Raw genomic sequence first — 24,474 nt, 5'->3', positions numbered from 1 at the left:
AGACACATATAATTGTAATTTAGTTATTTTAGGAAATTATTTAGGCTATCATAGAAAGAGTTAGGAGAGAAAGTTAGGGGAGCTAGTGAAGTTACCAACAAAATTGGTCTTGGGTTGCCCTAAGACTCTACAACAACTATTTTTGTATGTTGGTGTGTGTTTGGTATATGCCCTAGTTTGTTCTCACAATTTATCACTAGGAAGTTTATAGCGATTATCGGATTGATTAGAGAAGAACAAATTTTCTTTGGGGCTACTTGTTGATGATCATTTGAGAACACTTTGTTGCTTGAAGAGGAAGAAATTGAAGCGTATTTACATTCACATTAGGAGCAGGTAAGATGGATTTCTTGTCGGCCTAAACATTTCAAACATCTTAACAAATACTCTTATGCGAAATACTTATATGCGTGATCATAACGAAACTTCTTGAACAACCCAAGTTAATTTACCACATGAGCTTAAAGATGGTGATGATTCCGATCCCTTCGGTTGTTCATAGTATGAAGTAAAATGAAAATATTGTTTACCTAAAAAATGGGAAGATCTATACCCTCTAGCTTTGTAGCAAAAGAGTGCAGATGCATATTTTGGTGCCTTGTAGATTTGATTCCACACCAACACCACCACCTGCGGAGTATATGGGAATGAAACGGTGATGTTGCTTGTGCTAGCTCGTGCTTCAGAATTATAGCAAACCTCCATTACTAAACGTAATTTGTTTACTCAAAGGGGGCAAGAAATGATTTAACTATGTATCAATGTGGTTTTGCTTGGTTTAGTGAGCTTGTTGTCAGGTCATGAACTTAGAAAACTACTATACTATACTACACATTTGGAATCTCATGCATGTAACCAAGTGCTGGTACACATGACACATGCACCAGAGAAATAACAAATGTAAGAAGGTCATGTGAGACCAGTGGCTTAGCTAGAACCAAGCAAACCCATGTGAGTCTGTGCGGTAAGGGCTGCGCTTTCTGGTTTCTGCACTCATTTGATCGGTGCACGATGCAATTCATCTGCTCCACGTATATACCGAATGCATGTAACAATGGTTAGAATTCAGATGAGTCTTCTACGATGAGTCTTCTATGCTGTTTCAGACTATTTAAACTTTGGAGTCGAGAATCGTTACATTAGTTCATTGTGTGAAACATATTGAAAAATACAAAAATAATTAGCTAGTGACTAAAATAATTCTCGATTATGAAGTTTTAATACTACATTTCAAGATCGATAGAGTTTAGAAGCTGTAAAACGATTCTCGATTCTAAAGTTTCAATACTACATTTCGAGATGGATGGAGTTAATAGGCTGTAAGTCATTAATGGGGAATGCATGCTACAGCAGTCAACAATGCTGCAGATTAAAGTTGCCAGCAGTCACGCGTTTAAACTTTCCAGTGAATAAAGTCGTCGGCAACCATGCACAGTGGTTAAAAAGGGCCCGGATTCTGGTCCTCATTTCTTCTTCGTCTTCTTTACACCTTTCGACTTTTGAATCTTTAAAAACGAAAATGGCAGCCAGAGCCAGCAAAGAAAATGTTATGAAAATAAAAGGGCCCTAAAGATACCATTACCGACTAAGTATATATCTCAACGGACACCAAGTACCAGACTCCATAATGGCATTGCACCCACATTCCCATATATCTAATATCCAGCTGGGAACTGGTCCACTTCTCCACTGCCTCATCTATCTCTTTTTCTTTAGTTCTAATCTATTATTAAGACATTTGATTCCACATTAAATATCTAAAAATAGAAATCGGGTTCGGTTCGGGCAGTATCGGGTTCGCCCGTCTCAAGTTGGGTTAAGCAGAGTAGGCCAGCGTGTTGATATATATGGGCCGCTATTGGGCTGGAATCAGATCGGTTCTCATGTCTTGGGATGAAACTTTTCTTGGATTAGTGTAAGTGTTGTGAAGTAATAACACGACGGTGGTACACAAATGCCATTTTAACCATCTATATCCATTCATGTGTGGAGTCAATCATGCATCTATACTAATGTTAGCTAATCTAGTCATTAACCGACATAGGATTTTAGGTTGGGGTGAGCTAAATTTTTTTTCTTAAAGTTCTTCAATTTTTTTTCTTCTATATTTTACATATCACATTTTAGATTAAAAACATATCAAATAATCACGTAGTTAACTGATCATTAAGAAATCAATATTATAACATTTTATAGAAATTCGATAGCAAAAGTTAAAGATAAAAGAATATACCTACTCAAATTGAACCCTACGCTCTTGAATAGAAGCAAAATCTAATAACTAAGCACACAATCACCGCTCTAACAATACAGTAAACGAGTGTATATAATCCTTAAACCTAACTGGACAGAAAAACATAATCTAATAACTATGAATCAAACATTGGTACTATTACAACTATATATCTATAGAGTAAAATATTGTATAGTCCTTGTGATTTAAAGTCGACATCCGTTTAGTCATTGTGGTTTTATTTTAATCTGAATGGTCCTTAAAGTCACAATTTTTAATCTGTTTAGTCCTTGTGGTTTTATTTTAATATGAATGGTTCTTAAAGTCACAATTTTTCATCCAAATGGTCTTAGGCCACGTCAACAATTTAACTGAGAAAATTAACGGAATGACCGTTTGGATGAAAAATTGTGACTTTAAGGACCATTCAGATTAAATAAAACCACAATGACTAAACAGATGTCGACTTCAAACCACAAGGACTAAACAAATTTCAATTCAAAAAACAATAACAACTTAGTGCGTTAGATGTCATATTTTTTATGGTTATCATTTCGTTCTATTATATCAATGCCCCCCTCGCTATAAGTTTCTAGCTCCACCATTGAGTATAACTGACAACGTTGAGATCATGAGTTCAAACTTCATTGACATATGTAAGAGTGGATGAGTTATTGAATAAATGTTTTTACAAAAGAGTGCTAAGCTAGTTTTAGGAAAGATAATATGCGATTGCGTACATTATTTTAGTGGCCGGCTTCTCTACGAAGTCATATTATCCAAGGAAGAAGGAACTGTATGGTGGCATGCTCACAGTGATTGGACGCGTGCTAGTGTTCTTGGTGCTATTGTGATCTTGCCTGCTGTTGGAACCACATTTCCATTTCCTAAACCTGATGAAGATAAGGTCATCGTAAGTATAGAAGACAGTCGAGCTCATTAATTTATGATTAATTATGTATATATTAAACAATGAAATTATGCTGAGTCCAGGACAGTCTTAACATTAGTACAACATGAGTTAATATTAGTACAACTTAAGGTAACCCACACGAGTTTAAGATAATCTTAACAAATAAAAAGGTGTAATATGGTCCTGGATACCAAACCTGCACTAATGAGACTAGCATTCACAAACCTCCAAGTGACATGCCTCTATGTACGATCCCATTACATTCTGGTTTAAAAGACTTCCCGGAGATCATTACTACAAAGAAAGGGGACTACTTATAATTATATAGAGGTGTTAAGTAGCATCCGGTTCGGTGTTTATGTGCTGAAAAGATTTGGTTTCATAGCTTTTCAGTTCTTGGTTGACACTTGACACTGTACAATTCAATCATTTTCTGTATATGTCCTCTGTTCGGCCTAAAGATTAAGAACATCCTCTCACAGTGAGAGTAGAATTTCCCGAACTTATTAACACGAATTTCTATTTTTTTTTATCGAAGGATACATGAACTTCATGTCATCATACTTATTTTAAGGAATCAGATCTTTCCACATTACATCGGCAATCATTCTACCAAAAACCAATAGTAAACTCTAATAATACATGCTATTTTGATTTATTATTGGAGTATGGCTATTGAGACCTCTAAATTTACTCATTAGACCTCCTATGTTTTTTACACCTCCTATCAAATTTTCAAATAGTATATTTACTCACTTAAGTTCCTTAAATAACCTCACTATATAATTTTTAATAATGAATCATTATCTCTAAAATATTTACTCACTATAATTATTTTTTGCATTCTACATTTCTTAATTATGATTTGATTCCTTAATTTAATAACATAAATTTCTTAAAAATAAAAATAGAAGCACAACGTATAGGGTTTCAAAAATTTATTTTTATCAACAAGAAAATGTTCCAACATGAATTAACATTTTGTTTTCTATTGTACCTCTCCTAAACGAAGATCAAGAATGACCATTTTTTCTCTATGCATATTATTTTTTATTTCTATTTTGAGTACCGCATAATATATTATTTCAATAGTTATTTAATTATTCATAATTGATCTTTTTTTTCTTTGCAAATAATTTTTTCATCTTGTACATACGTTCAACACATATGATAATATAAACTTTTTTGTGTCACACACGATTGATATTGATCATATATAGTTTTAGCTCTTATTAAATATATGAATGCTTCAATAATATGTAGTAAAATTAGAAATGAAAATATATAAGGAAAATAATAAAAAATGCAATCTATCATTATTAAATTAGAAAGTCTAAAGAGAATAAATGTAATAATTCATTTTATATAACTATTGTCCTTAATAGTTATTTTATAAGAAGAGAAATATGTCATTCAATAATTTATAATTATATAAGATTAAGTGAACAAATTTAAAGATCCAAATAGCCCCACTCATTATTGTTATTTCAAAAGAGACAGACCTCTGGTTATTGTGGATCCTATACAAGTTTAGACAAATTTGAAGGTCACGGTACTTTTATTACTATTACATGCTATTACAAAAGAGACAGACCTCTGGTTATTGTGGATCCCATACAGGTGTTATTGTGGATCCCATACAGGTTTGGACTTCTTCTTCTTCTTTTTTGTTTTTGGTAGAATACAGGTTTGGACTTTGGACAAGTAGCTAGACAACAAAGTACTCTTATTATTGAGCAGATGAGATACAATCACGCCCATATCATGGTTTCAATGATAACGACTTGGTGCCAAAGCCCCCCTCAACCACCAAATTTTGGCCGGTGACGAACGCCGACTCCTCCGACGCCAAAAACACCACCGCATCCGCCAAGTGTTTCTCCATCAGCGGCCCCTCACTTCCTGTATAAACCGCCGCCAACATCTCCTTCAGCTCTTCCTCCCCGATCTTAAAAGTCTCCATTATCAACGGCGTCCCCACCAGACCCGGCGACAGACAGTTCACCCGCACCCCACGCGCCGCCAGCTGCACGCTCGCCGACCTAACCAGCCCTAGCACCGCGTGCTTAGACATCGTGTAGTCCGTCGCGCTCTCCCACCCGCACTCCGCCACTGTGCTTGCCGTGCACACAATGCTGCCTCTGACTCCCTTCCCCATCATCGCACGCGCCGCGTGCTTCACACAAGCCGCCATTCCGCGAGCGTTCACCGCCATCACCTTATCGTACCAAGACAGGTCGAGCTCCAGCACCGTCTGCACCGACGCGCTCGTTATGCCGGCGTTACTGAACATGACGTCGAGTTGGCCGTAAAGTTCGACGGTGGAGTCGACTAGGGACTTGACTTGGTCCTCGTCGGTTACGTCGCAGTGGACGTAGGTGCAGCGGTGGGAGCCAATCGATGCGGCCACTTCTTGGCCCTTAGCGTCTTGGACGTCGGCAATGACGACGACGCGAGCTCCGTGGTCTGCAAAGTGGCGCGCTGTGAATGCACCGATGCCACTGGCGGCGCCGGTGACGATGGCTACCTTGCTGTGGAGCCTCGGCAGTGTTACTGGCATTGCTTCAGTCATCAGAGCTACGTGAGTGCAATGAAGCTGCTACCACTTCAGTGCATATATATATATAGTAAACGAATCGCGAAGCCGGAGTAAATTACTCCTATATCCTTGGAAATGTCTACATTTGACATTTGACATTCCCAAGTTTCATTTGACATTTGACATTTGCAAAAGTTGAACTTTTGACATTTACAACTTTTGCCTTTAAAGTTACATTACATTTGACATTTTCAAGTTTCAAAGTCTATATTTGACGTAAGACACATTTACTAGTTTCATTAGAAATGTCTACCATTTAGATAAGCAAAATCACAAAAAAGTAAACTTTCTGGAAATCAAAATGGTTTTTGATATTGAACCCATTAAAAGCAAAAGTTGCAAAGTCTACATTTAACATAACACACAACTACTATTTTCATTAGAAATATCTACCATTTAGATGAGCAAAATCACAAAAAAGTAGACTTTCTGGAAATCAAAATGGTTCTTGATATTGAACCTATTAAAGACAAAAGTTGCAAAGTCTACATTTAACATAACACACAACTACTATTTTCATTAGAAATGTCTACCATTTAGATGAGTAAAATCACAAAAAAGTAGACTTTCTGGAAATCAAAATGGTTTTTGATATTGAACCCATTAAAGTCAAAAGTTTCAAAGTCTACATTTGACATAAGACGCATTTACTAGTTTCATTAGAAATGTCTACCATTTAGATGAACAAAATCACAAAAAAGTAAACGTTCTGGAAATCAAAACAGTTTTTGATATTGAACCAATTAAAAATGTCTACCATATAGATGAGCAAAATCACAAAAAGTTAGACTTTTTGGAAATCCAAATGGTTCTTGATATTGAACTCATTAAAGGCAAAAGTTGTAAAGTCTATATTTAACATAACACAGTACTACTATTTTCATTAGAAATGTTTACCATTTAGATGAGTAAAATCAGAAAAAAGTAGACTTTCTGGAAATCAAAATGGTTCTTGATATTGAACCCATTAAAGTCAAAAGTTTCAAAGTCTACATTTGACATAAGACACATAACTACTATTTTTATTAGAAATGTCTACCATTTAGATGAGTAAAATCACAAAAAAATAGACTTTCTGGAAATCAAAATGGTTCTTGATATTGAACCCATTAAGGAGATTTTGGTGTTAGAAATTTTAGGGCTCATTTGATGTTTTTGTTCGATTACCCTATCTAGGCTTGGAATTTGTGTTTGTGCTAGTTAGGAAAGTTGTAGAGGGGGTTGAGAGGAAGATGCTGTTAAATTTTGGTAGGCATTGGAGGTTGCCGGAGTCGGTCTCCGGCCGCCGCTGCCATTGTTTAGGGGATTTTTATGGTTTTAAATGTATAATATTAAGGGGAGTTTATTGATGTGAAGTGTGGAATTTTTAAAAGAGTTTTGGATAGGTTTGAGATTTTTTTCAAAGTTTGGTGAATATGGCGGGTAATGGGATAGAATCCGACCGTTGGATTTTCCTTATTATTGTTTTAGAATGTTGAAATAAAGGAAATAAGGTTGTGGTTGGATTTTGGCGTGAATCCGATAAGCTTAACCCTAGAAAGGGTAGTGGGTTAGGCGGAAGAGTTTTGGGTTATATATTTAAGTATTATTTATTCTGAAATTGAAGTGTGGTCATAAGCATAGTTTTTGTGCCAAGATTTGAGGAGACCTCACTTGAGTGGTGAATTGGATTTCGTCCGGCTTATGCCTAAAGTTGTGAGTGGACGTTCGTTTTAAATTATAAGCATGCGGTGATTTCATATTAATTGAATGATTTTATTGAATATCAATTTGTGGAATTGTTTATTTTCGTGAAGTTATTTTAGAAGTAAATGCACTTATTTTATTTGTTAACTTCGTTATTTTGAAAGTTACCAAAAATGAGATTTTCTGTGGAGTTATATATTTATTGCTTCATTTATAATTGGCAATTTTCATTAGTTTTGGAGAGTTACCGAAAATGAGATTTTCGGTGGATGTGTATATGAATAATTTCTTTTGTTGGAGAATAACCGAAATTGAGAATTTCGGTGATTATATATTCATTTATGAATGATTAGGAGAATAGTATGTATAAGAATAAATGCTAACTAGCTATATGTGCTTTTCCGTCATAATGAGGTAAAAATTCCATTATGGCGCGACGTGAGTGTTAGACGCAATCGTCGTAGCCCTATATAAATTTAGTAATTTATATAAGGAATATGCACGTATATATACACTCGTGCTTTTCCGCCATAATGATGTAAAATTCCATTATGGCGCGACGTGAGCGTTAGACGCAAGCGTTGTAGCCTTGTACGAATTTCTATTTTTCTTATTTGTTTCTATAGAATTCGTACAAGGAATTTGACGGGTGTAAATACATACATATATATATATTTGTTTAGCCTGAGAGGCTTTATTTTTTAAGTTTGGAGACTAGCCGGAGCTAGTCATGTAATTTCCAATCAATGAGTTGAGAGGTTTTGAGCTGCCGCATGCAGTATATTTTCTATGAAAATTTAAATTGGGAAAGCATAAATATTTTCATTAAATTCATTTTTGTCCACTCACTCTAACGTTTGCTAAATGTTTTCCCCTGGGCCATTCGTTTTAAAAATGCTCAGTTTGCAGGTTAGCTTTGTTGAGGTCGGGCGTATATGGAGAAGAGGCATAGTCATTAGTATAGCTTCCGCTCTTTTTTTTATATTTCTAGTTATTTTCCTCTCAAATAGAGTTGCTCTGAACCTGTGATGGTTGGTTTGAGTTTTTCTATAAAGTTAGTAAATAAATTGGGAGATGTTGTGTTTTGGGGAGCACGAAGGCTCTAGGAGTTTAAGGTTGGATTTGGATTTTCAGAAGTGTTCGCAGGTATTTTATTTATTTATTTTTTTTTAGAAGGGTTTTCCATTTTCAAATGAGGTTATACCGAATTTTCGGTAAACTTTCCTTGGAAGTGGTCCCCGCAGGATTTATTTCGGGTTTCAGGGTGAAATTCGGGGTGGGTCCTGACAATAAGACTCCAAGAGGATGATCGATATAAATAAGAATCATACCTGCAGATTAAAGAGAGAAAGCTTGACACTTGGCTTAGCTGCTTCAGCAAAAGAGAATGGAGACGTATACAACAACAAAGAAAAAGAAATAAAGAGAAGAAAGTTGACCTAAAATATACTAAAAGAGCAACTGCTTTTAATAAAATAAACAATATATATGTAATTAGATAAAAAAAAATCATATGGACTAAGTTCAATTACATAAAGAAATTTAAGGTGAGCTGGTTTTCATAATTTAACTTTTTTTAATTATAAATATGCAACAAAACAATGTTTTCTCAAAATATGAGTTAGGCTGTAACCCACCGTAATCCGTGTGTAGGTACACCTTTGTCATCAACATTGTATGTATAGATATGTACTTAATACCTTCTCATCATATCCGAAATGGTAACCACTCTTGGGACCTGGCTAAAGTGGTGATGGATTTTGAGGATTGAATTAGAACTAGAGTCAGTTAGGGGTCCGCTTGCTCGTATGTGATAACATATTTCGGAGCTAGGTTCGAGTATGAGCACGTCCAGTTCATGATCTTTCTCGAGGCCCACCTTAAACTTGGGCCAGAACCAGACTTGTCCCTCGTTTACAAAAAATAGGAACTAGCAGCAAGTGAGACCAAACACAAAAGTACATATACAGAATATACCAATATCCAACTTACATATCACCGTCCACGTCGCCTAAGTCATCGACGGCCCAGATAGCAGCACCGCACGTCTGGGCAAAACTGCGCGGCGATCAAGATCGAGAGAGAAGGAGTCGCGTTGTATCTCTCTCTGTGTGAACGCAAAAAGCGCAGCCATGGCTGGAGGAAGAGGACGAGGACGAAGAAGACCAAACAACAACAACAACAACAACAACAACAGCAACGAGGTTACTAGGAACAGAAGAAGATCATCGTCTGGCCGAGGTGGTGGTCTGTTTGTCGAGGGCGGTCTTTTGTCTGATTGGTCTTTACCTCAAACCCCAATAACAGGTCTCTCAGCTTTGTTTCTTCCTATGATTCATCATTAATCTGCGCTACCTCTGTGTTTGGTTTTACACACAAAAATTGAAAAGCAAAAAAATGGAAGCTTTGGTTGATTTTTATCTGGTGAAAATAAAAAGGAATGTAGAATTTGAGCTTGGATAGGTAAAAATTGTATAATTTACTGAACTGGGTAGGCGATGGTTTCATTTCAAGGTGTCAGATTTTGAGAAAGTTTAGATTTTTATTTTGTTCTGAATTTGGTTTTGGTTTTTGAGTTGCAGGGAGGAATCCGAGTTCGGATAAAAAGAAATCCGGGTCGAAATCAGGAGGGAATGCAGGTTCTGATTCTAAAAGTGGGTCTCTAAAATCAAATGTCAATGCTATAGGATACCGCTACCCTTCTCCTGAACTTCAGGTGTGTTTTGTTGGCTCAAAGATTCATCTTTTATTAATTGCATTTCGTTTCATAATGCAAACCGGAGTTAGACTGATATGTGAGTGAAACTGGTTTTCGTGTTTTCTTTAGTTGTAGTGAGTTGAAGGTATAAATGAACCTCCTTTTGTTCCAGTGTTGTAATCAAGAAGTGTAGTCGAAGTACATTGTAATGCTAACTGGTCACTGGGAGCGATCCTATATGTTCGGTTCTGTCCCCACTTTTGACAATGTGGATAACTTTGATAATGCATTTAGTGTTAGTGAAAGATCGACTCAGCGATTTGATATTTCCATTGATTAGTTTGGATATGTTTTGTTTTATTCAACAGGAGGGTTTCACTTCAAAGTTCCGTATTAAGGGTGACGCTGAGGATGACAATATGGACGTGTCGAGCCCTATGGTTTTAGTTGATCTCAGTGATACCCAAATTTCAGCTCATGCAGACCAGACACCAGCTTCAGAGCCCCAAGATGTGAAATTTACATACCACTATGGTTCAAGTTTTGTGTTAGGTGAAAGCTCTCATAGAGGATTGGGGTTCTCTGAAGAACTTGAGGAAACCCCAAGTGGGGTTGAAGCTACCTCAAAACAAATGGAAGAACCGGAAGACATGTGTTTTGGATCATTGTCATCTGAGAAGGATGCCAACCAGGGAATTGATTATGAAGATGGTGATGATATGGCCGAAGATCTGCCGACAGAGGTGATGTCTTCTGATGAAAATGAAGGTTTTTTGTCATTTGGAGGGATTAGACTGTACACCCAAGATATATCTGATGAAGAAAGCGAGGAAGATGAAAATGGGGCGTCATTGTATGAAGGAAACTCGGAGTCTTCTGAAAGTGGAGATTCTGAAGATAGTTATTCAGATATTGATGATGAGGTTGCAGAAGATTATTTAGAGGGAATTGGTGGGAGTGACAACATTTTACGTTCCAAATGGTTGCTAGAACAACAATTGGATATGTCTGATACAGATAGTTCTTCGAGTGGTGACTTTGATGAGACTGTTGAGAAGTTGGGTGGAATTGCTCTTCAGGAGGCGTCTAGGGAATATGGTAAAAGAAATGCCGGTTCACAAAAGAAATACAATGTGACTGAAGGATATGCTCGGCCTTTGGCTATAGATGACCTAATGCTTGTAAAGGATCCCAGAATTCGTTCTGCAAAAAAGAAGCCTGTCACTAGGTTTCCTCAGTCTTGGCCTTCGGAAAGGAGCAAATATTCGAGAAATATTCCTGGTAAAGATTACTTAGATGTGATGCACTGTATGTTTTGCTGCATATGTTTAACTATGTACATGCATGAACAGAATATGATAGTGTTCTGCCTGAGCCCCAAATTCAAAATTATTTCATTTGTTTCTTTCATTCTTCATATGGAGTATTTCAAAATAGTTTTGAGCATGGAATATTATGTAAAGTGGATACGTAGGAATTCATTGGAATGACTGATAATTTTCCCTCATATATCATAACATGGTTATAAACATTCGAGGGACCTTTTGTATGTCAGAGGCGGATATTCTCTATGATATTGTGTTTCTTTCCAGTGGATTATCTTCCATGCCTTCAGCTCACATTTTTACGCTTCAATTGACTTACCAATCAGGTACTAAGAAAAAACATCGTAAAGAAATGATGGCTGTGAAGCGTCGAGACAGAATGCTGCGCCGAGGTGTTGACCTTGAGCAAATAAATTTGGTAAAACTCTTTTTATTTTTTTGTAATGGTGCATACAACTTAAATTCATTTTGTTACAATTACTCACTACCAGAAACCAAAGACTACCTTTCAGCTCAATTATTATTATTATTATTATTATTATTTTTTTTTTGTAGAAACTAGAGCAGATTGTTTTGGATGGAGTAGATATGTTCTCTTTTCATCCTATGCATTCACGGGATTGTTCGCAGGTATGGAATTTTGGTCTATCACTTTGATATACAGTTTGATACTTCTTTTTTAGTTTCATCATTGCCACTTCCTACAAGATTGAATAAGTTTTAATTGACTACAGAGCTTAGTGAAATATATATTCGCGTTTGAGCTAGTGAGGTGCTTTGATTTTGATCATTGAAATTGGGTTAACTCTCAACTCTCTCCCTCCCTATTCATACAAAAGCTCTGGTGATTAGAAATTTAGTTAGTATGAAACCCGGGCAATAGATGTGATGTGAATTGTGCTTTGTGATGATTGATGTATCAATTTTCAATACACCAAATGAACGTGTTTGTTTAATCTATATCTACAGTCCAGGAGTATTGGCTATTTTTAATGTACTTCTTGTGAATCTGTTAGGTGCAACGATTAGCAGCAATCTATCAACTGAAGAGTTCCTGCCAAGGTTCTGGCAAAAAGAGGTACCTGAGTTCCTTTTCTGGATTACACATAGAAAACATGAGATTGATGTGTTCTTTTTTTACCTCCTAGATTTGTAACATTGATGCGGACACAACACACAGGCATGCCATCAGCAATCAATAAAATTCGTCTGGAAAAGGTTATTTGTTACATCCATTCCCACCAATATGTATTGTATTTTTGGCTCTACATTTCTCTGTTGTTGTCGTGAATAGTGTTACTGAGGTACTTTATGATTTATTACTGTATTTCAGTTGATTGGAGCTGGCATGGAGGATGATGATTTTTCTGTTGTTGAGCCTACTGGTGACAAAAAGAAGTCAGTGAGAATCAGAAAAGGTTCTGGTTTGAAGGGACCTGAATCTAAACATACCGCCCAAAGAAAGACGACGAAGGTCTCAGCCAAACATGGCAGCAGCAAAGCCTTTGAACAAAAAAGTAGTAGGAAAGTGGATTCATTTGCTGATAAACCAGTATCATTTGTATCAAGTGGGGTGATGCAATCACAGACTGAGATCACAACTATTGATTCCGTGGCATCACGGACTGAGATCATCACTATCAAGTCAACAATAGACGCAAGTTCTAAGAATGAGGGTGCTGTTGGCTCAGCTGATTTCCGCTCGTTTGAGGTACACACCAAGGGTTTTGGATCAAAGATGTTGGCTAAGATGGGATTTATTGAAGGTGGTGGATTGGGGAAAGACGGACAAGGTAGGGCAGAGCCTATTGAAGCAGTCCAGCGTCCTAAATCACTTGGATTGGGTGTAGAATTTTCCAACACCATCGGTGTCCAGGTCATTAATACCCCATCAAGACAGAACCCAGCAAAGAACACACCAGCAAAACGTAACTCAGCAAAGAGCATGCTGGCAAAGAACAACCCAGTGAGGAACAAACCTCAAACTGAGAGAGTGGGATCTTTTGAAAGGCATACTAAAGGATTTGGATCAAAGATGATGGCAAGGATGGGGTTTGTTGAAGGAATGGGATTAGGGAAGGATTCACAAGGCATCGTCAACCCTCTGGCTGCAGTCAGGCTACGAAAATCCAGGGGGATAGGGGCCTAAGGTCAGGATGTTCGTGTTCGTGAAATTGAATACCCATAAGTTAGAGGTTAATTCAAGTACTCATTTTCTTTCATGTAACTCATTTTGCATATACCTTGTTAATTTGTCATCAACTTATCACTTGTATTCACTCCCTACAGATCTGTACATTAATTTGGTGTTGTTGGAAATAAAACATGTGGTACAGAGTGACCATCTGAGGACACAATGTGTCTGTCCTTTTTCCTGATTTGCAATTCTGGAGTTGTTACATAGGCATTCAATCTCCTCTACATAGTTGTTTTTGACAGCCATTCTTTCAAGCACACTAATGATGTACCAAATTCATGATTGGACTATTGTGTATGAATGGCATGGCTTTATGATGAATCATTGAATAGGGCTCACAATCTGATATCAGCTTTCAAAGGAATGTGTTAAACACTGGAGGGGTTAGATTCACAGTTACGATCTCAAATTCAAAATGCATAATGTATCTTTCAATTCAAATATGTGTAATGTACAAGTATTAGATCTCGAAGAAAGAAAAATTGTGAAATGAGCGATGCTCATCCGTTGACCATCCCTGCCTATACGTTATGGGATTCTCAAAGCCACTAATCTATACATCTATAATAGCGTTAGGCATATATCACTGTTCATTTCTTACCTATATAATAGCGTTAGGCATATTGCATTGTTCATTTCTCCGGTGAAATAACAGTGCTGCCCCTAATTGTAACTTATTTACAATGCTGCCATTGGGGTGCATAAAAATGACGATTTTGTCCCTGTGTCCATTGTATTCATAAAACTGCCATTTCGTGGCTTTGGAGGCAGCGATGGTGGTGGAGCAGGTGACGGAGGTGGCTTTCGTGGTGGGCATGGGGTCGGAGGTGTCCATGGTGGGTTTTGGCAAGGGGAAGGCCATGGTATTGGTGGGGGAATTGAAAAAGATGGTAAAGGCCATGAGGTTGATGGTGGATTTTGTGCAGGTGGCGGAATAAGAGGTGAGCGTTGGATTTTGCAGGCATAGAGGCTTTGATGTTAGTGATGGATTTGGGGAAGGTGGATGTGTTTTTTTTTTTGAGAAGAAACAAAAAGGGAAGGTGGATGTGTTGGTGGAAAAATAGGGGAAGACATATGAGACTAGACACTCAGGAAAGAAAAGGCTGCAACAAGGCGTGGCTGGGATTGACTAGTGGAAATAGAATGCTTAAATTAGTGAGTAATTACTACAATATACAAGGTGACATTTTACAAACTTGTGTTGTGCGAAGTGGTGACTGAAGCATTCAAAGAATCAAAAGGAAGTGACTTAGGAACAAAGAAAGCAAACAAAGATAGATATGAACCACATGGCCTAAGACATCAACACTGGAAGGGTAAATTGCTATAGTAGAAGAGAATAAGTAAATTTTTCATCCTACATATTTCAGAGGTTAAAGTTTTGAATTTAGAATCTATATGTTGTGTGTATTTCTTGAATTATTAAAATTATTTTATTTTAATAATAATCTTAATTCTAAACAATAAAAATGTTTATTTTTCTTATCTCCAAAAAATAAATAAATGAACGTTTGGTGGAGGGTCTCTTGTTGGGAAACAAATAGCAAATCTAGGAAAACGACATAAAAAAAAATGAGAAAAATCGAAGCAAACCCTTATATGAGTCCAGATCTGGCATTCTATACATTGTGTAAGGGCATTTAGGAAAAAGAAAAAACAAAACTTTTGGCACTTTCTTGAAGAACAACCATCCATATATACACCCCAAAATTCCACCCCAAAAGTCTAAACAGAGCCATTGCCACCCCAAAATTCCTCCCTCTATATTTTGGCCCCTTCCTGCCCTAAAATCCCAAACCAAACAGATATCTGAAGCTTCAAGGAGATCTCTGCTGGTTTCACTCACACCCTTTGCTCTCCACTTGTCCATGTCTTACACTCTGCTACAGGTCAGTCAGATCCTCAAAGATTCAAACTTTAAGTTCTTATTGCAATTGAAATTACATAAAGATCGAAACTTTAAGTTTATTTTGATGTTTATTTCTGTAATTCTAGATCTTTAATGCTGTGGTAGTTTTAGTATTGATTTACATTTTTGTAACTGAAACGTTAATTGGGATCAAATTATTGTATTAAAGTTTGGAACTTTGGCTCATTCTGTGTTCTGGGTGTTCCAGATCTGACGTAAAACCTTTGAAGAATGGAGCTTTCTCATAGATTTAGTATCTGGGCTTTCACCATTTTGTTGGTATTTCAATCTGTGTATGGATTTTATCTTCCGGGTAGTTATCCTCACAAGTATGCTGTAGGGGATGAGTTGTTTGTGAAGGTGAATTCTTTGACTTCCATTGATACCGAAATTCCGTTTAGCTATTACAGTTTGCCATTTTGTGAGCCCCCAAATGGTATTAAAGACAGTGCTGAGAATCTCGGTGAGCTCCTCATGGGGGATCGCATTGAGAATTCTCCGTATAAGTTTAAGATGCACACCAATGAGTCGGAGATCTTTATGTGCAAGTCCGGTCCGCTGAATGCAGATCAGTTCAAGCTCTTGAAGAAGAGGATCGATGAGATGTATCAGGTCAATTTGATTTTGGACAATTTGCCTGCGATCCGGTACACTCAGAAGGAGGGTTTTCTGTTGAGGTGGACAGGGTATCCGGTTGGGATCAAGGTTAAGGATGTGTACTATGTGTTTAACCATTTGAAGTTTAAGGTGCTTGTGCACAAGTATGAGGAGCCCAATGTGGCTCGTGTGATGGGTACTGGTGATGGGGCGGAGGTGATCCCAACGGTTGCAAAGACGGATTCAGATGTGCCCGGGTGGATCATTGTAGGGTTTGAGGTGATACCTTGCAGTTTCATGCATAATGCGGATACTGTGAAGAATTTGAAAATTTATGACAAGTACCCTACTGCTATTAAATGTGATCCAACGACTGTGGCAATGGCTGTCGATGAAAAGAAGCCAATTGTCTTTTCGTATGAGGTTGAATTTGAGGAGAGTGACATCAAGTGGCCCTCGAGGTGGGATGCTTATTTGAAGATGGAGGGATCTAAGGTCCATTGGTTCTCCATTCTGAATTCTCTGATGGTTATTACTTTCCTTGCTGGTATTGTCCTTGTGATCTTTTTGAGGACTGTTAGGCGGGACCTGACACGGTATGAAGAGCTAGACAAGGAGGCTCAAGCACAGATGAATGAGGAGTTGTCTGGCTGGAAGCTTGTTGTTGGGGATGTTTTCCGTGCTCCAGACCATCCTGCCCTGCTGTGCATAATGGTTGGTGATGGGGTTCAGATCCTCGGGATGGCAGTGGTTACCATATTGTTTGCCGCACTTGGGTTCATGTCCCCTGCTTCCCGCGGGACACTTATTACAGGTATGCTGTTTTTCTACATGATCCTTGGTATTGCTGCTGGTTATGTTGCTGTTCGTCTTTGGAGGACAATTGGCTGTGGAGATAAAACAGGATGGGTTTCAGTCTCATGGAAGGTTTCTTGTTTCTTCCCTGGAATCGCCTTTTTGATTCTGACGACCCTGAATTTCCTATTGTGGGGTAGTCACAGCACAGGAGCCATTCCATTTTCTCTGTTTGTTGTTCTCATCTTGCTCTGGTTCTGCATTTCTGTCCCCCTTACTTTAATTGGTGGATACCTCGGGGCCAAGGCACCTCACATTGAGTTCCCTGTTCGTACCAACCAAATCCCCAGGGAAATCCCTGCACAGAAATACCCATCCTGGCTGTTGGTTCTTGGAGCTGGTACCCTCCCCTTTGGCACCTTATTCATTGAGCTCTTCTTCATCATGTCTAGCATTTGGATGGGCCGTGTCTATTATGTGTTCGGGTTCCTCTTCATCGTATTGATCCTTCTGGTTGTGGTTTGTGCTGAGGTGTCTCTAGTTCTGACCTACATGCACCTCTGTGTGGAGGATTGGAAATGGTGGTGGAAGTCCTTCTTTGCCTCTGGTTCTGTTGCCATATACATTTTCTTGTACTCCGTAAATTACCTAGTATTTGATCTCAAGAGCTTAAGTGGGCCTGTCTCTGCCACTCTCTACCTGGGATATTCCCTCTTCATGGTCATCGCAATCATGCTTGCCACAGGTACAGTTGGGTTCCTTTCTTCATTCTGGTTCGTGCATTACCTCTTCTCCTCAGTAAAGCTGGACTGAAGAACTAAAGAACTTTTGCCACTCAAAAATTGGCACTTAAACGAGTAGTGGTGATCATCATGCAGGGAAGAAAGAGTCTACAGATGTTCCTATCGTCTTTTACTTTTCATTTAATTCTGTTAGAAAACTTAGTTCATGTAATAACAATAATTCGTCCAGTTTTGCGTAATTCTTTGATAGATGATATATCATGGCTTATAGTTTGATACTCAAGTTAAATTGATGTTAGTTGGCTTGTGTGATATTATCACTCTGTACTTGATTAAACGCAGCCTCGTGCTGTTAATTGTTTATGCATTCCATACTCCCTCAGTTGAGATAAATGCCTCTTAGCTTCTTTGTTTAGCAGAGGGTTTCCATGTCTGGATCACCTAAACGATTTCTTGATACTGACCGTAATCTATAAACTATGGTTCTTGATCCAAATAAGGTACAACATTCTCTGTTGAGTTCTCCTTCAACCCAGCTGTGGCTCCCACCTAGTTTATGGTCAGGACAAAACTGTGCCACTGTAGTGATTAGTGTCAAAACCTTAGCTCCTTCAGGGCCTTGAATAGAACAAAGAGAGGGAACTAGTGGTGTCAGTTTTTCCTGGCTTCAGCCTCTTAAACTTGGTTCCCAAAACTCCTTTCTCCTAGTCTGGTTCATGGTTACACAGAGATCATAAGAATGATGCTCACTTCGCTCTCTCATGGTTCCACCAATGTCTATTCCACTCCATCAATCTTTCCCATCTCTCCTCCCCTTCTCTCTTCTTCATCTTCTTCCTTTTTGTCCCTTGAGCCATCTTCTCACCGTGTCGCTCTGCATGTCTACAGCAATGACCGTTTGAGGATCACCCACAAGTCCAATGTTTGTGAATAAAGAAAAAGACAGATATTCAGTTTGTATTTGATAGTAGTAACCTTTCCTGGACAACAATACTAATTGTGTGTTTACTGTTTTGATTTTGGTAGGGACTGAAGTTGAGTTGTTCTTCAAAGGAGCCTCCTTTGAAAGTCATGATCTCCGGTGCACCGGCTTCTGGGAAAGGAACGCAGTGTGAATTGATTGTCAAGAAGGTAACCATTTTCATAGGGATTGTAATTGGAGACTAAGAAACCAAGAATACCGCTAGGCTTGATATATGCATCGTTTATAACTTGCTAGCTTCCTCTTGGTTCTTCAGTTTGGATTGGTACACATATCAACAGGGGACCTTCTAAGAGCTGAAGTGTCATCTGGGACTGAGATTGGGAACAAAGCCAAAGAGTTCATGAATGCTGGCAAGTTGGTTCCTGATGAAATCGTCACAGCTGTATGTACTCCATGACTTCTAATTATTCAATCCTTTATCTAATTGGTAACATTTTGTACTCTCTTGTGTAGATGGTGACGTCACGATTATCACGCGAAGATGCAAAAGAAAAAGGGTGGCTTCTGGATGGATATCCGCGAAGTTTTAGCCAAGCACAAAGTCTGCAAAGTTTGAAGATCATACCAGATGTTTACATTGTCTTAGATGTATGTGAGTTTTATCTATTAGCTGAATTTGTAAGTATAGAACACTAGACACATGGACCATAGTTTCATAATGCATTTAAAGAAAATTATTTGTATGGAAATGAAAACTTCTGGTGCTGCTATGGTACTACTACCCACATTTTCATTTGGGAAATGGCTTGGAACTTTTGTAAAGGAAGTATATTTTGGTATAAGCACTTCATATTTTGGGTCTAGCTACTGCTTACATCCAAATTGCTTCAAAAAGAATTGATCTTTACATAGGTGTTATTTCTCAATACTCAGGTTCCTGATGAAATTCTAATCGACAGATGTGTTGGAAGGAGGCTAGACCCAGTTACGAAGAAGATTTACCATATCAGAAATTTCCCACCAGAGACTGAGGAAATTAAAGCAAGACTTACTACCCGGCCTGATGACACCGAGGAAAAAGTAAGTATGATTTGGCATCTTACATTTTGCTCTCATGTTATTTATACAAGTTATCATAGGTTATTCTCTCATATGCATATGTATGGAAAAATCGACTTCGTCATTATTCTAGTGTTAGGTCTTACATTTGGTTGCTGACAAAGTGACAAGTAAATCAATTTCTGGTTTTCATGTAGGTGAAGGCACGTCTTGAAATATACAAGAAAAATGCAGATGCAATCTTATCCACTTACTCAAACATAATGAAAAGGGTAACTTAGTTACTGTTATCATTTTCCCTTTTATCTGTACTGTATGAATATGTGTAAACAGCTAAACAGCTCTCTTGAATACACAGATTGATGGAAACCATCCTAAAGAAGTAATTTTTGGAGAAATAGACTCTATTCTGACTCAAGTGCTGAATGCTAAAGAAAAGAAGAGGAAATTAGGTAAGCCTCTTCTGGATCTAAGTACACTGTATGAGTTTTCCCTAAACTAGATGATTATATTTTAGAGGGATGGTGTTGAACCTCGTTATGAGGTATTATAAAACTTATCTGGAGATGAGTTGTTCTCATATACCAATGCAACTTTTTTTTCTTTCTCCTCACTCTTTCTTGATTGGTTTCTGGTGACTACTTTGAAGAGAATCATGATCTAAAAGTATCGCTCAAATATAAAAACTTACTTTGATTTGGGTATTTGTCAAATTTCAGGGAGTAGCTTAAGTCAGTCATCTTTGGTCCAGGTGCCTTTTCTGTGGTTTACACTTTTTGCTGTCCAGATTATATTTGAGTTTTGATCAATAATTTATGTGTCTCCTGTTGTATTTTGATTTTGGAAATTGACAGGATAACTGGAGGGGAATTCCTACTAAATTGAATAACATCCCACACTCTAGAGACATAAGGAACTATTTTTATGATGATGTACTGCAAGCAACCAAAAGATCTATAAATGATGGAGGAATTCGATTGAAGGTTTGCTTTTGTTTCTACTTAAGATGCTTAAGTGTTACGTGTTCATGTATTTACATGTCTGCCTACATGTCAGAATATTGTGTATACATAATACATCTCTTTGTCAAATCCTCTGGTTACTCATGTCATGGTGGCTGGATTCATTTAGCTTAATGTGTCATTCCAAATTTTCAGGTGGAGATTAATATTCCAGAGCTGAACCCAGAAATGGTAAGGGGTCCTTGCCTTAATCTGCTTAAACTTTTTTGGAGTTAACTAAATCTTATGATGCACAGGATGTTTATCGAATAGGTACCTTAATGGAACTGGTTCGAACTCTAGCTCTTTCATTTGCTGATGATGGGAAATCTGTCAAGGTAATTTGGTCCTGGTTGCTCTGACTTAGACTAGTGGTTAATGGTTATGTGAACTTTGCCTGGCATCAAAAAAATTTATTGTCAGGTTTGTGTTCAAGGCTCTATGGGGGAAGGTGCCCTTGCCGGAATGCCATTGCAACTTGCTGGTACTCGACAGATCTTAGAGTACATGGACTGGGGTGAATATGGGGCTATGGGAACGTTTATCAAGATCGGTGCTATAGGTATGAAAAAAAGTGATATGTGTCACATAGGATGTAGAGTCAAGTTTCTATTATGGTAGCTATAGACAATGATCATCCTTGATTCCCTGTTAAATGATGTAAGCATATTATCCTATTTGTTACAACACTGTCTTCGCATCAATGATGATGTTTGGTACACTAGGGATTTAATCCTTATCTTGACAGCAGTTGATATACTTGATGTGAAATAGTACAGCATTCAAAATCAATGTTCTCCAAAGGATGTCTGTATGCCATGGCCTTAGCTTCTCTTTTTGCAAGTGCAGGTGCCAAACATGTAGATGAGACCGATGACCTGTTTATCTTAGTAGCCCCTCAGAATGCTGTCGGGAATTGTATTATTGAGGTATCTTGAGTTTATGTTTCACCATCACATTTGGAGAACAATAGTACTTCACATTCTTTATTCTACCTTATTTTCTATTAAAAGTCCTTTAATTATATTTACAGGACCTGCAAGCAATGACTGATGCTGCTGGGGACCGACCAGTAATTCTTGTCAATCCTAGGCTCAAGGTCTAGTTTCTACTTTGCATATTGATGGGTTATATTGGATTTTGATGAAATGATGTTCTGTTAGAGTTGAAATGCACAAGATAAATCTGTATGTACCTCAGAATAAAATGCCAGTGCTCATAATGAAGTTTTGATATCCATACTCCCATCATCTTACAATATGATTTAACTTGAATCTAGAAACATGAAATTGTTCTAATCTTCTGTTCTATGTAGTATACTGACCAATCTAGGGCCTTACTTGCATCAATATAATGCCCCTTTGCACACTCGTATAAATTTGGCACATATTGATGACTTTTTTTTACTTCTTTTTTTTCATTCAAATTTCAGGATCTTCCTGCTTCAAGTGGAATTATGCAAGTAAGTCAAGAACTTACAAGTTGGAGTTAACTTTAACTTAATACAAGCCATTCAGTTCCTAAACTAGTTTATCTTTCAAAGACCATGGGTCGTGACAAGAGGTTGAAGTATGCTGCAACATTTGAAAATTGCTATCTCTTCCGGCTTCTCTACTATGCAGGAACCCAATATCCAATTATGGGTGCTCTCAGGTAAAGCTTTTAGCAAGCTGCTTCTTCACTACTTCCTTTTGATTTTTATACACGCTTTCGCAATTAAAAGAGATGATACAGAATAAATCAATGTTTTAGTTAGCTACAACAAAGAAAAATTGGTGGATTGTTATACATCTTCTGCAACATGTCATTTCTAGAATGTTGACGCATGACCTCTATAGTGAGTGTTCTCACGTCTGTCGTTATGTTTTAGGATGTCTTACCCTTACCGTTATGAATTGTACAAGAGGGTGAATGACCCTTCTGGGAAGGAGAAGTATGTAATCTTGTCAACGTATCCTCAAAAGCCAACTATTGATGAAGTGAACGATGCTTTCGAAGGAAAGCCTAGGTAAAATCTCATAATCGGTCACATTTTCCATTATCTTTGTTTTGCCTAAAGATGTCGACCCTGACCGTATTCTTTCATCGTATTGAACTTGTGCAGAAATGAAAATAAGAAAGCTGTGGGAATTTGGTAAGACACCAAGACACGTTTGTGTGATTACTTTTTGGAGAATTAAATCGTAAAAATTTGTCAGCACAAAATGTGTGTATGTGACTCTTTTTTCTCACAGGGGATTCTTAAGTGGTATATTGCAAAACTGAAGGAAGGCAGGACATATTATCATTTATCACATGTCAGTAAATCCTTCTCATCGGATCCCTGGCTGTGTTTTTTTTTCCGTACCGAGTAAAGATCAAGAAACATGCAGTAAAGGCTCTCTGGCATCAATAACTCTAATGCTGCAATCACGTACATAAGACAGCTTCTTATACATTTTTCTTCTTCTTAATTGCTCGCTGTATTTACATATTTTAAAGCATTTAAAAGTCTCAATTACGTGCAGGATTGAATGTCATCAACAGCTCTTAGGTCTCTGTAGTCTTTGAATAAAAGTGATTAGAAAACAAAGTAGAACTTATCTGGGGTGTAGCAAAATTCTGGGATTTGTTTTCAGAAAACTAAAAGCATGTTTCATGTCGAGTACTTAGCAAGTTAGCATGCTTCATGCCTTTTCATGAGTACTTAAACAGCTTTAGATTCTTGACTATGATCAAAAAGAAGAAAAACTGTGATGCTAGCTGACATGGGCTATAGCTAATATAGTGGACTAATGGAAACACAGAGATTTACATGCACTCTTTCCATTTCTAATTACAGTGATCTCATTTCTGGGAAGACTTAAACCAAACTCAAAATTTTCATAGCCAGACAGTGATCCTCAATTCCACTACGTTTTGACACACCAAATCGTAATACACGGCTCAGAAAATCACACCTTTCTAGCCTCCAAGAGTAGGATATTTTATATCTATATCCAGATTAATGACTAATGTCCTTTCATTCCATGGTGGATTGGTCGTCTTGGAAAGTTCCTCCTTTGGAATTGGTAGTCTTTTTCACGAAAGACGTCATCTAGGTTGGACTGAGCACCAGATATATATGGTTACACATCAACGTCCTTGAAAACTTGCATGTATCTTTGCCAAACTCAACCTAAATCCATCGTCCATTTACTTGTCAAATGAATTAATCCTTTTCATTTTTGGCTCGGCAATATTAATCATGCATCGGACTATATATGCATTTTTGGTGTTATTTCCACGAATATTTTGTATGAAATGTCCATGACTAGTTGGTAACATATTAATTGTTTTTATTCATTTTAAGACTCGTATTCTATATCTCATTCTTGGTTCCGTCTCTGTTTAGATCATAACATGAAAATATATGATAACCTGTGACGAACCCCATTCATGTCTCAAATCTAAAACAAAAGCTTCACCCTCACCGCCCTCGACTCCGCCGGCCATCTCATGTCCCTCACTGCAGATTGTGAGATGCGGATGAAAAGAATTAACTATAAACTTAATGAAGATCAGTTTAGAAGGTGAACAGCTACATTATCACCCCTTTGAATGATTGTTGGTAAACTCGCTTTGAATAACTGTTGAGGGAACAATATTTGCTTCCCGATCACTTCATCAGTATGGCCGTAATGTGGATATCATTGTCACTTTAAAAGAGAGCTTTCTCGACACTTTAAAGAAAGTTTTTGATATATTTTGCTATGAACACTTTGGGGAAAGTTGGAGGCTGAAAATGTGGTGATCAATAAGTGGACAAGAACTTT

At 37.6% G+C, this 24,474-nt stretch overlaps 4 protein-coding genes across 4 annotated transcripts; 3 read left to right on the top strand and 1 right to left on the bottom strand.

Moving 5' to 3' along the window:
- Nucleotides 1-4,908: 4,908 nt before the first annotated feature.
- On the bottom strand, nt 4,909-5,718 carry LOC101305513 (short-chain dehydrogenase reductase 3b-like). Its single transcript, XM_004288707.1, has one exon. The coding sequence runs from the start codon at nt 5,716-5,718 to the stop codon at nt 4,909-4,911; it is 810 nt and encodes a 269-aa protein (XP_004288755.1).
- A 3,740-nt stretch (nt 5,719-9,458) lies between these two features.
- Nucleotides 9,459-13,837, top strand: LOC101294206. Its single transcript, XM_004287180.1, has 8 exons — nt 9,459-9,738; nt 10,014-10,147; nt 10,498-11,410; nt 11,781-11,872; nt 12,010-12,084; nt 12,471-12,532; nt 12,603-12,672; nt 12,788-13,837. Exons 1-8 carry the CDS (start codon nt 9,564-9,566, stop codon nt 13,601-13,603), a joined length of 2,337 nt encoding a protein of 778 aa, XP_004287228.1. The 5' UTR covers nt 9,459-9,563; the 3' UTR covers nt 13,604-13,837.
- Nucleotides 13,838-15,302: 1,465 nt separating this feature from the next.
- Nucleotides 15,303-18,109, top strand: LOC101293919 (transmembrane 9 superfamily member 4-like). The gene is made up of 2 exons (XM_004287179.1): nt 15,303-15,540; nt 15,769-18,109. Exon 2 carries the CDS (start codon nt 15,792-15,794, stop codon nt 17,763-17,765), a length of 1,974 nt encoding a protein of 657 aa, XP_004287227.1. The 5' UTR covers nt 15,303-15,540; nt 15,769-15,791; the 3' UTR covers nt 17,766-18,109.
- A 313-nt stretch (nt 18,110-18,422) lies between these two features.
- Nucleotides 18,423-23,106, top strand: LOC101293625. Its single transcript, XM_004287178.1, has 19 exons — nt 18,423-18,617; nt 18,722-18,826; nt 18,934-19,062; nt 19,134-19,268; nt 19,554-19,700; nt 19,877-19,951; nt 20,038-20,131; nt 20,399-20,430; nt 20,534-20,662; nt 20,837-20,872; nt 20,938-21,018; nt 21,104-21,242; nt 21,530-21,609; nt 21,714-21,779; nt 22,113-22,142; nt 22,224-22,333; nt 22,551-22,688; nt 22,785-22,814; nt 22,915-23,106. The coding sequence occupies exons 1-19, from the start codon at nt 18,435-18,437 to the stop codon at nt 22,943-22,945; spliced, it is 1,770 nt and encodes a 589-aa protein (XP_004287226.1). The 5' UTR covers nt 18,423-18,434; the 3' UTR covers nt 22,946-23,106.
- The last annotated feature ends 1,368 nt before the right edge of the window (nt 23,107-24,474 follow it).

The sequence above is a fragment of the Fragaria vesca genome, linkage group LG1 (assembly GCF_000184155.1).
Source record: "Fragaria vesca subsp. vesca linkage group LG1, FraVesHawaii_1.0, whole genome shotgun sequence".
Taxonomy (NCBI): Eukaryota; Viridiplantae; Streptophyta; class Magnoliopsida; order Rosales; family Rosaceae; genus Fragaria; species Fragaria vesca.
The sequence above is the reverse complement of the archived record's forward strand: the minus strand, read 5'-3'. Positions and strand labels throughout refer to the sequence as shown.